Below are 17,500 nucleotides of genomic sequence, written 5' to 3' on the forward strand. Positions count from 1 at the left end.
TCTCGTTTGCGCTTTGAACAAACGGCGTATGCGCGTGCCACCGGGGCATGCTCCTGCTTGCCCTGCATCCCACCGTGGTGGTATTGATCCACGAGCGCTCCCTCCCACTCCCATCCCTCTTGCTCACCCAACGACAGGGATTGTCAACCAACCTACCTACCCCTCTCTCTCTCTCTCTCTCTCTCTTTCTCTAATGCTTTTGCTAAAATAGTTCGTCCTTCCCATTCATCCACGTAGAAGTGTACGTGCTTCTCGAACGATGACTTCCCCTATTTTATATATATATATATATATATATATATATATATATTTCCTTCTTTCTTACTCTTTCCCTCTCTTTGTCTTTTATCATCCCTAAAATGTTAAACGAACGATAAAGACGATCCCTCTATCCATCGTTATCAACGTACGAGTCTAAAGTTAAAGCCGAATGGATTTTCAATGAAAATCGAAAAAGGTTGAAGATCCCTGGCACGGAGTTAAGTTGGTGAGAGGCTGGTGGTGCCGGTTGTGGTAGTGCGGAGAAGAAAAAAGGGCCCGAACCCATGCCGGAACGCCTACCCACAATCCAAACTGAACCGAACCATCCACGCGGCATACTACTCTCTTCACTGTCTTCGTTCACCTTTTTTTCTTTTCTTCTTCTCTCTCTCTCTCTCTCTCTCTCTCTCTCTCTTTTTTCTCTTTTCTCTTTTTCCCCCTTTCTCTTCCTCTTTCTCTTTCTCTTTCTCGACTACCATTCCAATTCATTTCTCGGTTTCGTTCCCTCGTTGTAATAGTAATATAATAGTAGTAGTAATAGTAATAGTAGTAGTAGTAGTAATAGTAGTAGTGAAACGTTCGCCGTACTTACGGTAGACGTAACCGAACGCACGTTCTATTTGCCCTCGAAGCAGCGCTCGGTGCCATCCAAGCGACTCTCTACGTTGGCGTTCAACCGAACTAAAATATGATGTTGCCTCGACGAACTTTGAATAATGGGAAGTACATTTTGTACTACTGTTACTCGTCGATATTTCTGTTCCCATTTTCTGCAAGTTTCCATGTTCGTTAAAAAAAAAAGAAAAAGAAAAAAAGAAAATCCATCGCAACTTGAGAGTCACGTTTCGAAGAAGAAGAAGGAGGAGGTGGAGGATAAGGAAAAAAGAAAAATGGGCAAAGAAATGTCAAACATACCGAAAAGTATATGGATTACGATGATTAAACAATCGGCGACCTCCTCTATCGGTGTTGAATCGGAAAGGAATTCTATTTTGTAAAGGCAACTGCCAAACGCGGTTACCCTCACGATTAGAGACAAGCAATTTGAAAGATAATGACTACAAACATGTGGTGGGTAACGTCAATGTAGAAGTACGAAGAGGCGGACGCCCATTTTCAATAGGGCTTACGCCCCCCCTACGTGAAGTAGCTTGATACTTTGCATAAAAGCACAGCGAGGGAGAGATGTGGACTTTAAAATACGTGAAAAGTTTCGCCTCGTTCACGGGCCCCGAAAGGATACACGTACATATATATGTTTATATATATATATACATACATATACGCATACATACGTATATTCTATGCGGCATAAAATAACGTGACTATCTCTTTTTCTCTCTTTCTCTTTCTCTTTTTGTTTCTTTCTTTTGTGTTTTTTTTTTTCTATTTTCTTTTCCCTTTATTCTTTTATCTTGTCTTCTTTTTTATTTTATTCATTTTATTATTTTTTTTTTCTTTCTTACCTTTCTTTTTTTTTTTTTTTTTTTTTTATTTATTACGAGAAGCATCATCGTGGAAAGACTTTAATGCGAGTATTTCATCTTTCGTTTGAAGAGAGAGAGAGAGAGAGAGAGAGAGAGAAAGAGACAAGGGAAGAAACAAGTATAACCGTGGAATTTTTTTAATTGGATATCTTTTCTAATTCGTTCGACGCAAAGGAATTAACGTTCTATCCGCGTCACGTATCACGTTTGAACGGAGATGCCGACTGAAATGTAGAACTCCATCTCCCCGAAGGGATGTCATCCAATTAAAGTTGAAGTTGCAAAACTTTCGTATAGGCTGAGATGACGTAACGTCATAGGACGAAAAGACGAAGATCATCAAGATTGTGACGAGGAATACAGACGTCATTATAATAATTAGAATATATATATTTCGTAATCTTTTTATTCGGGTTGTATGAATGTCTATCCATGAGGATTTAAGAAACGGGATCGAGCTTGAATATGTTACATTTTTTTCTTTTGTTTTTTTTTTTCTTTTTTTTTTTCTTGTTTTTTTTTTTTAGATCCGATATAAAAAATTCTAGAATTTTTTTCTTAATTTTAGAAATTGTAGAATTTGTTCATTATTATTATTATTATTATTATTATTGTTATTATTATTATTATTTTCTTTTCGTTTTCTTTCAGAAGAACGATTTGAGTTAGACTCTTATCCCACGTTGAATTCCTGTTATATTTCTTTGATGTAACCTTCGACACTCGAATCCTTTACTTATTGGATAGCAAAAACGGAATGAGCTTGCGATCATCCCGAGGGTGCCCGAGGAGTTAAGCGTTTCTACGAGAAGGAAAAGGGATGAAGGTAGAAAAGAGAGAAATATATATATATATATATATATATGCGCATCTATATTATGTGTGTATATAGACACGAAGGGAGAGTATATTACTGACTGCCCGTCAAATCTACTATAATTTCGATTGCAATGAATGGTAACATTTATTATCGCGTGATTAGAACGATTCAATGTAAGAACATTTACTCTATCATATAATAAAATATATTTAACGAGATTTGTAATTATAATACAACGAAATATTCGTTTCTATAATTATCATTAATCGTGAGTTGTACGATATATTTGTTAGACTTCTTAATTATTCGAATATTATAACGATTTGACGTATAGTAATTATTAACAGTTAACGAAGAAAGATGAAGTACACCTACCCCTTTTAGCGATATTATTATATCAGCTTCCATATCGACCTGAACGATCGCGCTCGTTACACTCCTTGTAATAACCCTTTCTCACATCGTCCTTTGTCGTAAACGTAACACGAAACTCCCCGAACTATTTCGAAGCACTTACGTACTTACATACATACGTACATACATACATAGATTGTGTACGTAATGTTTTTACGTACACGCATTTACGTCATTTAAATATTGTAATTAAAGAAATTTTTCTTCCTTTGTTTTATTTCCTTTTATTTTTCTCTTTCTTTTTTTTTTGTTTTCTTCTTTGTTTCTTTTTTTCTTTTCTTTTTCTCTTTCTTTCTCCCTTCCTTTTTTCTTCCCCCTCTTTAATATCTCGATATACATTATCTACAAAAATGATTACTCAATCTCTTATTCGATAATAGTTATAAAAATTATTTATTACATAATATAATGTATATATATTAAATATTTATATATATATATATATATACATATATATTAAAATATTTGATATACGTTTGTATCATTATATATATAATAATTATATAATAATTATTATATATTATATATATATATATATGACGTTTATTTTAAAAGTGACTTAACTCCATTTTCTTTCTCAGTTATAAATTATTTAAAAATGAAAAAGATCACATAAAATTGCAACTATTATAAACATTAACTTGACTTTTTTTTTTTTTTTAAATGTATATATATATATATATATATATATATGCTGCCATTATATAATGTCACGATCTATGTATGATCAATTATGAACAATCCATCGTGAAAGTTATCGATTTGATTCCTTTTGAATAACATTCGAAATGGGGGGGGGGAGGAGGAGGAGATGGAAAGAGAAAAAAAATGATACGAAGAGATTTCATTCGTATAATTTCACATATACATACATTCATACATACATACATACATACATACATACATACATACGTACATACAAATAAACTAGAATGATACATATTTAGGTACATGCATACGTCGCGTCGTACAGGGTCAAACGCAATGCCGCGTTAATGAAACGCGATGTGAAAAAAAGGAGAAAAAGGAAAAAAGAAAAAATAGAAAGGAGAAAAAAAAATACTGAAACATCAACTCTCTTTTAACTATATTATGTACATCCCAACTCGAACAGTTCTCTAGAGATCGTAACGTTTTTAATTTCAGCTTATTCGAGTATCAGAGAGGATTTTTTCTTTTCTTCTTTTTCTTTTTCTCTCTCTCTCTCTCTCTCTCTCTCTCTTCTTCTTCTTTTTTTATTTTACTTTGTCTCTTTTTTCACTTTATTTTAATTTTTTTTCTTTTTCTTTTCTTTTTTTTTTTTTTGTAACTCTATGAACGTTATACGACGCCCTCCCTCCCCCACCTCCCTCCCCCAACCCCGTCCTTCGCCCTTATTCCCCCTTATCAAAAGTGAATTTAATCAAGTTAATTTTCAAACGATATTTAAACGTCACTTTATTACTTAACGTTGCACAAAAACGCATGTTCGTTTGTTTCTAAATATCAAAAGGATTTTAGAAGTTGTTACAAGGCAAAACTATATGTATGTATGTATATATATATATATATATATATATATATATATATCATATATATTAATTACGTTTGAAGAGTATGCCTGTATATTACGGTACGGGGATGAATTTCGTAATTTTATTCGAGCAACAATTTTCGAAAAAGAACGAACTGACAAGGAGGAAAAAAAAGAAATATAATTTTCGTTGGAAAGAATTTTTAACGAGCAAGTAAAATATGTAATAGTACAATAAAAAACATATATATATATATATATATTTATGTATATGTACTTCTTTTTTTTTTTTTTGGTTTTTCGAGATAATTACGTAAAATACATTGATTGTTCACTGAATTATTATGCGTGTAAAAATATAGAGACGTCCAACCGTATGATTTTCGCGAGTAGATGAAAGAAGAAGGAAAAAGGAAAAATAAAAAAAATAAGAAGAAAGAAATTTAAAAAAGAATTAAAAGAATTAAAACGTACGTACGTGTCGATCAAAATGAGGAAGAAAGGAAAAAAAAAATGAAAGCATGGAGAACGAGCTCTCTGTCGTGGAATAACGCTTTCTCACTCGTAATACTAAATCAATATCTGGCGGTAGGGTGAAACGTTGTGTAGTAGTGGGTCTTACAAAAGTGACGGCCACCAAATGTGCAAACGAAAACGATCGTTTCGTTGTAAACGACTGTTAAATTTTCTTTTTTTCTTTTCTTTTCTTCTTTCTTTTTTTATCTTTTTTTTTTTTTTTTCTTTTTAATTCGAATATCAAAGCTTCGAACACGACGTAATAAAGTTCTTCTTACGGATCGTTTAAACGATCATAACCTATGTCGTTCATCTGATAATTTTCACGGAGACATTGTAATAATTAATTAAAAATGAAAGTTTGTCTTATTTTTATTTCTATTGTATTTTTCCTTTTCTTTTTTTTTTTCTTTTTTCTTTCTTAGATTTAAATATCAATTGCCTCTAAAAGGAAATCATTTGTTACAGTATTGAGTGCTAACGAAGAACAAAAACCAATGACATGAGCTTGCAAATTAGCCCACCTTGGCTTTAATCGAACGCATCCTCGCAGATGCACAGGTATGGTATATAAATGCAATAACATCTATTTAACGATCTAATATCATTTATTTAATGTTTGAAAAAAAATTTGTTTTATTTTTTATTTCCATTTTTTTCTTTTCTTCGTGGATACAAAGGATACGCTATTTTTATCTATCGATAATCTCATTGATCCGTTTGTTCGATATATATATATATATATATGTGTGTGTGTGTGTGTGTGTGTGTGTGTGTGTGTGTACATTTATATATATATACATATATGTGTACAGACGAAACTCTTCGTCATGGTGGAGGAGAACGCAGGGACGGGTGCTCGACTGGATGGGGAGTTACAACGTGGAAGAGGAGAGAACGTAATCTTACGTGGCGAATCACGTGACGTTGTTCCTAGTACATCGTCATCGTCGACTACGGGATTGAACAATAACGGTGCCACGAGTAACAGCAATCTGGCTAGCGGTGGTATAATAAACAGTAACAACAATGGATCATCCCCGGCATCCAGTGGTATCGGTAATCCGAATCACTGTCAAGAGGTCAACGAATCCCAAGCACAAGCGCAGGAAGATGGTAAAAGGCTCAGTGCTAATAGCAGCCCAGTTGAAAAGAGAAGTTCGGCAAGCGACAAATCGGTCAGTCCGATCGATAAGAAAAATAGTCCGATCGATAGGAAAGAAAGATCTAGTCCCATAGATCGAAAGGGTAGTCCCGTAGGTTCGTATAAAATTATTATTAATATTATTATTATTATTATTATTATTATAATGTTAATTAAATATCGAAATAACTTGGCAAGACTTGGTAAAACTGATAATACTGATAAAACTGAAACGTTTGTTCAGAAACACGAAATAGTTCGCCATGTCGAAGTCCAAGCGAAAAAACTCGAAGGTCATATGCATTGAATCGCGATAAAACACGGCTCGGTGAGTCCGGAAGGAATTTAGATTCACGATCTAGAAGTGCCAGTCCGGATAGAGGTTCATCGAACAGAACATCCTTCTTACATCGTGGCTGCAGCGATCTATCGGGCATCGAAAGGCTTAGAATTTCTACTAATCCTGATTCATTGAGATCCCGAAGATTTTGTAGAGTTACGACAGATCCGGAGACCGACGTACGTAAGGACATCGTTGATAATGACGTAAGACCGGAGGAAGACAATGAACCACCCGATCCAGCACCAGGAAGTAGACCAGCCTCGCCTGCAAATTCTTTAGGTAGATATTATTTCAATCGTTATATACAACTATAATATATTATAAATATCTTCCTTTCAATATTTTTTCCTCATTTCTTTCTTTCTGTCCTTTCTCTCTTTTTTTCTTTTTTTTTTTTTCTTCTATATACACCAAAGGTATTTGCGACGATAGCGTAGTCGGAGCAAGATTATCGAATCTACATGGTAGCGGAGGAAGTAGCGGAGGTTCCGTTGAATTAGCTAGCGCGAGAAGGCTACGATTGGAGAACGAACGATTGGTCGCTGAGGTTGCGAGGTTAAGGAGGTTATTACTTACCGGTGCAGCACGTGGCGAGGTTGGAGCCGAGGATGCAGCATTGGAGGAAGAGGCACGCTTTGTTGCCCTAGAAATGGAATTGCAACATGCGAAGGAAGCCTTGCATGCACTGAAAGCCGATCGTAAACGATTGAAGGCCGAAAAGTTCGATCTGCTCAATCAGATGAAAGCATTGTACGGTACCCTTGAAGATAAGGAACGAGAGCTACGTGATTTTATACGTAATTACGAACAGGTGATCTATCGATTAGTCGATTCGATTGGATCATTGATTGTTTTAACATCCTATTTTAACATTCTGTTGTATTTTGTTTGTTCAATCGTTTTCCTTTTTTTTTAATTTTTTTTTTTTTTTCTTTGTTCGTAAACGTTCGTTTCTATTTTCTTCTTTTTTTTTTCCCCACCCCCTTGCTTTGTTACGTTTCGTTCTTTTGTTTTAATCAATTTGGATTGCTTAGCGTATGCGAGAGAACGAGGCTACGTTGGGTCGTTTTCAACAACAGGAAGGCGGTATCTCCTCGGAGGAGCGCGAAAGAGAACGAGAAAGAGAACGTTGGAGCCTTTTAAGAGCAGCAAGAGACGAGGCGGATAGAAGCTTAAGCCTTGCAGCAAGTCTCGCTGACAAAGAAGTTGCCCTATCGCACGCACGTGCTACTATAAAGGAGGTAAGAAATATATCGTCGTAATAAACCTACCCATTATATACATACATACATATATATATATATATACATATATATATATATATATACATATATTGTTATGAGCGTATAATTCCGCGTTAAAACGTAAAATGAACTTCAATATTTAACAAGAAACAATTAATGTACAATTAACTCTTAAAAAAGCTCTCTCTTAAAGAAGATAGTAATTTATTCGATACATTGATGAATGACATTCTCTCAATCCGAATTATCTTTGAAAAAGCTTTTATTTTTATATTTCTTTATTAAATTCTTTTAATGGTTAAAAATGATCTATCCATTTGGAGCTCACTCCGTACTTTTTTAAGCCGACTCGTAATAATATAAATTCTACTTTATTTATATAATTTAAAAATCATTTTATCATTGACATATGATCTACAGCTTCAACGTCAATTAATGGAAAGAGGCGGTGGCGGTGGCGGTGGCAGTGGCAGTGGCGGTGGTGGCGGTGTTGGCGGTGGTGGTGCCTGTTTGAGCGATCAGGAATCCTTGGTGTCCTTCCCACGTGGCACTGTAAATGGCGTGGCAACTCCAAGTGCTGGAAGTAACAGTGGCGGTGGTGTTAGTGGTATCATCCCTCATATCAATTCTCAGCCACCCTTAGGGACAATGGAGTTGGGAATGGCCAGTAATATGAGTGGTGGTGGTACAGGTGCAATATCCTCGGGTGGACAAGCCGGAGATCGTGGTAGCTGTAGTGCCGATAGTGGTGTTCGTGGATCTAGCGATAGAGAAAGTGGTGGTGCAACGAGCATCGGTGGAAATCTATCGGACTCGACGACCGACGGTAAGTCATACGTAAAAAAATTATCAATACGTCAACAATATAAATCTATATATTGTTGTTTATTCACTCAAATATTAATACATGTATATATACATATATATATATACACATATGTATTCTCGCACACGATATACTCACATACGAAATTAGATTTAAAAAGAAAGAAAAAGGAGGAAAGAAAGAAAGAAAAAAAAAAAAAAAGTAAAATAAAAGAAAAAACGACATACAAACGATGTTGCGCACATACGCACCTTTTCTTTTTCTTTTTTTTTTCTTTTTTTTTTTTTTGAACGCATTATCCCAATTCCGTCGATAGAGATTTTCAACGTCGAATTATATCGAAGACTACGAATACACTGTCATATCGTTATCGTTATTATCTCAATATATATATATATCAAGTACCAAAGCGATCGATGTTCTTTCTGTTACTCTCCTCTTAGCGAAATCATACACGGTCGATTGTGTTTTAGCGTTTTAGTTTCCTCTCGGTAGTAAGTCATCATCATCATCATCATCATCTATCTTTTTTCAGCCCACGTCAGTTCGTTTCAAAATCGTAACTCATATGGTTAATAATAACCGTTTGGTGATGGTGATAGTCGCTCGTTAAAGGGCAGGATTATCTCTAGTCGTTTCCACTGGTCGTTGTAAAATCCTTTATGTATTATCGCTATTAAATTTAACCAACGTCGTATTCCTATTTATTATCCTATATCATTCTTGTTCATTCATTCGTATTGAGAACTTTACTATCTCTCTATCTCTCTCTATCTCTCTATCTCTCTATTTCTTTCTCTTTCTCTCTCTCTCTCTCTATCTCTCTATCTCTCTATCTCTATCTGAAAGTATCCTCTTCATAAGGATTTGTCCAAGCTCTTCTAAGATTTCACTTGACCTATTATCTATTTGGTTGGTATTAGAAACCCGTATTGAGAATATTGACCGTTCCTATCGATAATTCGTACCAATACATTTATCCGAACGATGATAAAATCGATAAAAAGAAGAACTACAAGATTCATTATAATTGCATTTATAGAAAACGAAAAGGCTCGATGAATGAGGGAGGGATTGGGTGGAATGAGTAAGCTTTGTCTCATAAAAAATTTCTATCATTATATATATATATATATATCGCGTATTATCTCGATATTATTATTCATATAATTTATACGGATCATCTCATATATTTCAAAATTATATTAGAATTTATGTATAAATTATTACAGTACATATAACATATTTATATATATATATAATTAACGGTGATTAAAAAAGAAAAAAGAATTTCATTTTTAAAAGTATAACGTCAGACAAACTATTATACATCTCTCTCTCTCTCTTTTCTATCTCCTCTCTCTCTCTCTCTCTCTCTCTCTCTCTCTCTCTCTCTCTCTCTCTCTCTCTCTAACTATCTCTCTTTATCTCGACATTCAACAATAATGTTGAAATTCGTCTGATACATATGTTAAAGTATATTGTAAAAGAAATTTATGTCCGTTATATTATTTACGCGCAGGAACACCGACAATTACGATCGAAGGAAGCGGTCCCGACATGGACAACATCTCTATGGTATCCTCCGTAGCACCTCCCCACATGTATCAGTGTAAGTGGAAAAGTATAATCGGTACTCGTCGTATATTTTCAAAATCCTCGTACTTCTGCGAGAATTATCAGGAATCATCTCTGCGCATTTCCTCATCAGTAATAATCTGATTTTTTTCCCCTCATTGGCTCCTTCATATCTCTCTTTGTCTTTCTCATATATATATATATATATATGTATGTATGTATGTATATGTGTGTATATATATATATTTTCGTAATACTAACCGCAGAAAGGAGATGTCCGTTTCATAAAGATCATCATCATCGTTTTCATTGTCCCAATCGTTACTTAGTTTTAAATGGATATTCCAGGAGAATCTTGAGATAGTAATTTTTTCTTTTTTTTGTTCTCTTTCTTTCTTTTTTTTTTTTTTTTTTCTTTTTTCTTTTCATAACACTGTGCATGCGCATGTCAATATTCCTTACGACAATAAATCATATATATTATCGATCGACAAATCTATTACATATATATAATAAATAAAGGATTTCGTTTTCGGAGGATGATACGTATAGATATCTAATATATAATATTTATCTTAACCCATTGCACGAATTCTAATTATTTAATTTGAATCTCGACAAATCTCGTTACATATCGATCGTTTCGACGAATCTTCGATAATCTTTTAATCCGAGATAATAGTCGATTAATAGTTTGCAAAATGCATTTGAATATATATATATATGTGTATATGTGCGTGTGTGTGTGCTACTAGTAGAGAGTGACCTAAGAACAAGTTGGAAATAAAAAAAAAAAAAAAAAAAAAAAAAAAAAAACAAGGAAGCTGATAGTACAAACAATCGCAGGTTATAAGTAAATAAAAAGAAAAAAAAAAGAAAAGGAAAAAGAAAGAAAAATGAAAGGAGAATATAAACATGTTCAGTGGAAAAAATTAGACAAATACATACATACACGACACACACCTTTACGAATTTATATATATATATATATATATATATATACATAGATAAATATATGTATATATGTATGTATATATATATATATATATCACAATAAGAAATACAATTCTATTACAATTGAATTTGTCTTTCAGCAGCGACGACACCAAAGGATTGTAGTCCCACGCTGTCACCATTGAATGCATTTTCAAGATCTACAGACAACACTTCGTTATCACGATCGGTGGAACAATTGTCGAGTCCTTTAGAACCAGAACCAAGAAGAAGCAAACAAGCGCCAACTGTAACAGCGCCTTCAACACATTCACGCTCTTCCGCTACTCGAGGTGGTACATGGGGTTCCATATCAAGGTAAAATATCTCTTTAGGTATATATATATATACATATATATATAACGTTTTACGTAAATGAGTATTTTATATTTCATTTTTCGAAGGGTTTTCGCACGATCACGAAATCGAAAAAGTGCTAACACTTCTACCAGCGGAAGTGGCGCTAATGAATCATCAGAGGGATTCGATCCTTATAGATCATGGTCACCTCTTACCGAGGAAGGTTATGCCGAGAAGCTTCGTTTGTTGAGGGAAGCAGCATCGGTACCAATGGAACGATGGAGAGCACCAACTGTTTTAGCATGGCTCGAAGTAGCTCTTGGTATGCCACAGTATGGTCCAAGATGTGCAGAAAATATTAAATCCGGCAAGGTAATATTAACTCCAATATATACACATATATTGGAGTGTGTATATATATATATATATATATATATATATACGTATATGTACATATATACAATACACACATACCAATAATATATCTAATAATTATGTCAAATAAAATTTATCTATGTATTATATATCTCTCATATCATATTCCCTAGGTACTTCTTGAACTGAGCGACGCCGAGTTGGAAGCTGGTTTAGGGGTGACTCATCCTCTTCATAGAAAAAAGTTGCGGTTAGCTATCGAAGAACATCGACATCCTAATCTGGTTAGATATCCATGCATAGCTCAGCTCGGTCACACTTGGGTTAGCTCCGAGTGGTTACCCGATCTTGGATTAGCACAATACTCGGAAAGCTTTGCTACCAATATGGTCGACGCACGTATGCTCGATCATTTGAATAAAAAGGAATTGGAAAAATTACTTGGCGTATCGAGGAAATTTCATCAAGCTAGTATAGTACACGGGATACATTTATTACGAATGTTGAATTATGATCGTCAGGTAAATATCTAACATGACGAGCTATGTTAAAACAATTGTTTTTGTCATCTTTACGTTGATTTCATATAATATGATCGTACTTTTTATCTCTTTTCTTTTTTTTTTTTTTCTTAACACAAACATTCAGGCACTCGCCGTAAGAAGACATCAATGTGATCAAGTTGATACGGATCCTTTGGTATGGACCAATCAAAGGTTCATACGATGGGCTAGAAACATTGATTTAACCGAATACGCAGAAAATTTAAAAGGTACAAATAAACATTTAAATCAACGTATTACAATGAAATCCATATGAAATCGTATATTTATAATTCGTGTTATAAATTTTATATAATGATACGATCTTTCTCTCTTTCAAGGACAAACCAATATTTTAATATCAACTTGGCCGCCTCGCAATCATTTATAAATATTTATAAATAAATCATTATTAAATGCAATTAATTAAATTTTAGATTCTGGGGTACACGGTGCGCTCGTTGTATTGGAACCATCCTTCACCGGTGATACAATGGCTACCGCTTTGGGTATACCACCAGCGAAGCACATGATCAGACGACATCTAACAGCCGAACTTGAAGCCCTCGTTTTACCTACAAGGTACTCTGTCTACTGTCAACCGGAGACTGCAAACATGGACAACGCTCATTAATCAATATAAATTAATTAAATAAATTAGATTAATTAATTGATTAATTAATTAATTAATCAATCGTTTGAAAAAAAAAAAAAAATCATTAACAATCTCGGAAGTATGAAAGAAGGAAATATGAGAGAAGTTGCTTTTTCTTTTTCTATTTTTTTTTTCTTTCTTTCTTTCTTTCTTTCTCTTTTTCTCTTATTTTTTTTTTTTTTTTTTTTTTTTTTTTTTCTTTTTGTAATCATTCCGAGAATGGAAACGGGTATCTCTCGTTGCTGTGTGTAGGGTAGGAGGTTAGGAAGGAGGTAAGCAAGGATATAATTCATTCACTCGAGTCATTATTTTCTCTCAAGTGATATTACAGAAAAAAAAAAAAAAAAAAAACAAACAAACAAACAAAAAAGAGGAAAAACTCTCGAAATATTTGAAACGTTTGGTGTCAGATTAATGACGACGACAATGATGACAATGATACTTTCTTTTTTCTTTTTTTTTTTTTTTTCCTTTTTTTTTCCTTTTTCCTTCTTTGTAAACGGATTCTTAAAAAATTTTCGAAGATTTTAAGGCCGACAATGTGCAATGCCAAAAAAACGAATGAACGAATGATTATCGTAAGAGTCTGAAAATGTTCTTTCATCAAAACAAATCAACGCCATTCCGAATGATTTATCGAGTTTTTCAATTGCAGAAATTTGGACAACTGCTTAAGCGATCAACGAATTACACAGTGTAACATCTTGCCATCGACTAGCGGTTGAACGTATCTTACATATCATGTAAAAACTTAAATGAGAGAGTTCGTGCCTAACTCGTGAAACAAAGAAACAAAACAAAACAAAACAAAACAAAAAAGACGAAACAAAACAAAACGAAACGAAACAAAAAAAAAAGGAAATTTTTTTTCAAAAGCTTCGGATATCTTTTTTGATATTTTTTCTTTCTACATTTTTTTTAATCTTTTTCTCTCTTTTTTTTCTCCTTTTTTTCTTTTTTTTTTTCGGACAAAGAGAATTCATATAGTAATAGAGAAAAAAAAATTATTATCGTTAATATAATAATACATGTACATATACATATACTTACACATACGCATGTATGTATGTGTCTGTGTGTGTGTGTATCTGTGTGTGTGGCGCGCGCGCGTGTATGTAAAGAGATTAACCAAAACAAAGAGTATGTACAATGTCAATGTATGTACATGCATACACTTATGGATATCTTAACGTTCGTCAATCAATACAAGTATTTTTTTGAAATTGATCGTCAAATAACGTTACTCTATAACGTATAAATCGATACACGTGTATCTAATAATATAAATAATAATAATAATAATAATAAAAATAATAATAATAATACAATAATAATAATACAAATATAATAACAATAGCGTTGTGGTTAGCGTTTGAATATCAAATTTCTCAGGCATATACAAGAGACGTTATGTATGTACATACATTAGATAGAAGCACAAAGAAAAGAAACATTTTCTCTAATATATATTTACATATATATATACATATATATATATATATATATGTATAAATAAATACAATAGACGCTAAAGATACGCCGATATCGAATAGTTGAATTATTAATATGCAACCAGGAATTAGTGCCGTTCTATTGTTCATATGTTATTAAAAAGAAAAAAGAAAAAAGAAAAAAAAAACAAGGAAAAGAAATAGAAAAAAAAGATTAAAAAAAAAAAAAAAAACAGAAAAAAGAAAAAAAGGACAAACCAAACGTCATCGCTGTTTTCACTATAGAAATTTATAGATCAAATTGAAGAGAAGGTGTGCTCTCTTTTATCGCCGATTTTCGCATACTTTTAAGTCGAATTTCAATGAATTAGTTTGATAAAAAAAAAAAAAAAAAAAAGAAAAGAAAGAAAGAAACAAATAAACGAAACGAAACGAGACGAAAAAGAACAAAAAAAAAGAGAAAAAAGAAAAGAGAAAGAGGGAGAATGAGAAGAGAAAAAATGAGCGATTGAATAAAGAAAAATGATTCGACGAAGAATTTTTCTTAATAACGTACACACACACATATATATATATATATTTATATACATAAATAAATATATATATATACGTATATATATATATATTTTTATCTATTTATATAAATAGAAGTGCTCGTTAATGTGATATCGTATTACGTAATGAAAAAATTAGATCAAGATCGCAAATTAAGGTCATACGACGATGTTGCCATGATAAAGAAAAGAAATACAAAAATGAGAAATAAATGAAGGAACGAAACAAACAAATAAAGCAAACAAATAAAGCAAAAATATTGCAGATACTGGAAGAAAGAATTATACGTACACTTTATAATTCGTATGTAACGAGAACGCACAATTTATCAATGAGTTATCTAATTAACGCAAAGAAATAGATTCGAGAGTGTTTAGAGATTGATAATTAGAGGTTCAAATTATTCTAACGATATTTGTCTTTTTTTTTTTTTCTTGTCCTCTTTCTTTTTAAGTTTCTCTCTTATTTATTTTCATAATGAAAATCATTTATGAATATTCATGCATTCGAGCCTTCGTCGAAGCTTCTATCTATCTAACTCTTTCTCTCTCTCTCTCTCTCTCTCTCTCTCTCTCTCTCTCTCTCTCTCTTTTTTTCTCTCTCTTTAACGATATGTATATATGTGTATATATATATATATATATATACACATATATAATTAAAAAAAAGAATCATAAAAATTACAACTTATATAGTTAAGAGAGTGAATTTAAAAAGAAAGAAAAAATAATGACGTCGAACAAAAAAAAAAGTGGACAAAAAAAAAAGGAGAAAGAAACAAAACAAATGAGGAAATATATATATATATATATATATATATATAACTCGCAATGTTGTTACGCAAGTAATTACGTAAATAGGCCTAAGGATAACGAGTAGATGGCAAATTTTTCGCTTCGACTATCATTGAAAAATCGAGCTTTTACACATGGTAAAAAAAAAAAAAAAAAAAGAAAAAGACTTAAGGGAAGATTTAAAGCAAACGAACGAACGAACGAACAAAAGGGAAAAAAACAACAACAACAACAACAAAAAGAAGATAAAAGAAACGAGACAAAATAAAAATAAAAGGAACAACAAAAAAGAAAGAAAGGAAGAAAAACAAAGACGACGAAAAAAGAAGAGATATGTGAAAAGAGAAAGGAAAAAAAAAAAAAAAAAAGAATTAAGATGGGAATATGAATGGTGGAAGAGTGTGTTGATAATAGAGATGGAGTATGATAAAAGTGAATGATTAAATAATTAATATGTGTAAAATAAACCGTTAGTCAATTGGGGTACAAAATAGTTGTAATATATTTATCGATCTCTACACATGCCATACTTGGGTAATATCGGGTATACACACACGTAAATACAATACAAATGCAGTCGACATAATGTGTACATATACAAAAAAAAAAAAAAAAAAAAAAGGAAGAAAAAAAAGACAAAAAAAAATTAAGAAAGAACATGCTAAACACTCGGGGGAAACAAAAACATGTCACCGGACATTATTATAATATTATATATATATATATATATATATATATATATATATATATTCTTAGCACCAATGAATTTTACAGTTCCCTTCTATCGCGGATTCCATTTTAAATGTTTATTATAGCTGAGCCGTAGCCCACAGCTGCTGCCTGCACTGCACTGCGCTATGTACAGCACATGCTAATACTAGTGATCGTGATGTAATCCTTGGACGGACATGTTCGATTTATATCGATTAATAATAATAAATTTTGTTCTTCTTTTTATCAGTTTGAAAAAGAAAAAAAAAATAATAATAATAATAATAAGAAAGATAAGAAGAAAAAAAAAACGTCTTTATATACGACGAATCATGTCGTTACAAAATTAATAATCAATAACCATGACTAACCATGGATAACATCACTGTGCATATTATAGCTCCTATTATCTTTTCTCCTGATTAGCTAAGTTTAATATTTATACATATATACATACATATATATATATATATGTATGTGTATATATATATATATAAATATATATATATATATATATACATATACATACATATATCTTTTTATTGTTCGATGTTTCGTCAACGATGGTCCGATCAAATGCACCATTTTGTGTGTCCTATGATCGTTTTGAAATATTTACGATCATCGAGTTAACGAATTATTTATTATTCGTATTTTCGTACATATTATTTATCGATGGTGCACAGAACAACTACTACTACTACTACTACTACTACTACTACTACAACAACAACAACAACAATACACTTGTGTATGTATATTTATGTTGTAACTAGATTATAAATTCATTTATATCAATCTTCTTTCTTTCTTTTTCTATTTTTTTTTCTTTTTTTTTTTTCTTCTTCTTTTTTTTTCTTTTTTTTTTCTCTCGAGCAGCTGCAGCAACCAATGGAATTGATTCGCGTTCGTATTAATGTTCAAAATTAAAAAAATTCTAATCGATCATTGGTACGTGAATTCTCATGAAATTTACAA

At 32.3% G+C, this 17,500-nt stretch overlaps 1 protein-coding gene across 17 annotated transcripts in view; it reads left to right on the forward strand.

Moving 5' to 3' along the window:
* The window catches only part of LOC124948288 (kazrin), a 37,662-nt gene that overhangs the window by 14,196 nt on the left and 5,966 nt on the right, over nucleotides 1–17,500 (forward strand). For 6 of the 17 annotated variants that reach the window (XM_047491680.1, XM_047491687.1, XM_047491685.1 and 3 more), the window contains 12 exons: nucleotides 5,480–5,572; nucleotides 5,827–6,271; nucleotides 6,400–6,777; nucleotides 6,915–7,309; nucleotides 7,533–7,739; nucleotides 8,163–8,568; nucleotides 10,091–10,180; nucleotides 11,241–11,457; nucleotides 11,544–11,811; nucleotides 11,988–12,335; nucleotides 12,463–12,586; nucleotides 12,794–12,938. In XM_047491680.1, coding sequence (XP_047347636.1) covers nucleotides 5,842–6,271; nucleotides 6,400–6,777; nucleotides 6,915–7,309; nucleotides 7,533–7,739; nucleotides 8,163–8,568; nucleotides 10,091–10,180; nucleotides 11,241–11,457; nucleotides 11,544–11,811; nucleotides 11,988–12,335; nucleotides 12,463–12,586; nucleotides 12,794–12,938 — 3,008 coding nt within the window. In that variant the 5' untranslated portion in view covers nucleotides 5,480–5,572; nucleotides 5,827–5,841. Of the gene's footprint in view, nucleotides 1–2,399; nucleotides 2,575–5,479; nucleotides 5,573–5,826; nucleotides 6,272–6,399; nucleotides 6,778–6,914; nucleotides 7,310–7,532; nucleotides 7,740–8,162; nucleotides 8,569–10,090; nucleotides 10,181–11,240; nucleotides 11,458–11,543; nucleotides 11,812–11,987; nucleotides 12,336–12,462; nucleotides 12,587–12,793; nucleotides 12,939–13,666; nucleotides 13,918–17,208; nucleotides 17,274–17,401 lie in introns of those variants that run through there. The other 11 variants (XM_047491693.1, XM_047491678.1, XM_047491679.1 and 8 more) reach the window with 9 other exon arrangements.

Source organism: Vespa velutina, chromosome 4 (genome assembly GCF_912470025.1).
Source record: "Vespa velutina chromosome 4, iVesVel2.1, whole genome shotgun sequence".
Taxonomy (NCBI): domain Eukaryota; kingdom Metazoa; phylum Arthropoda; class Insecta; order Hymenoptera; family Vespidae; genus Vespa; species Vespa velutina.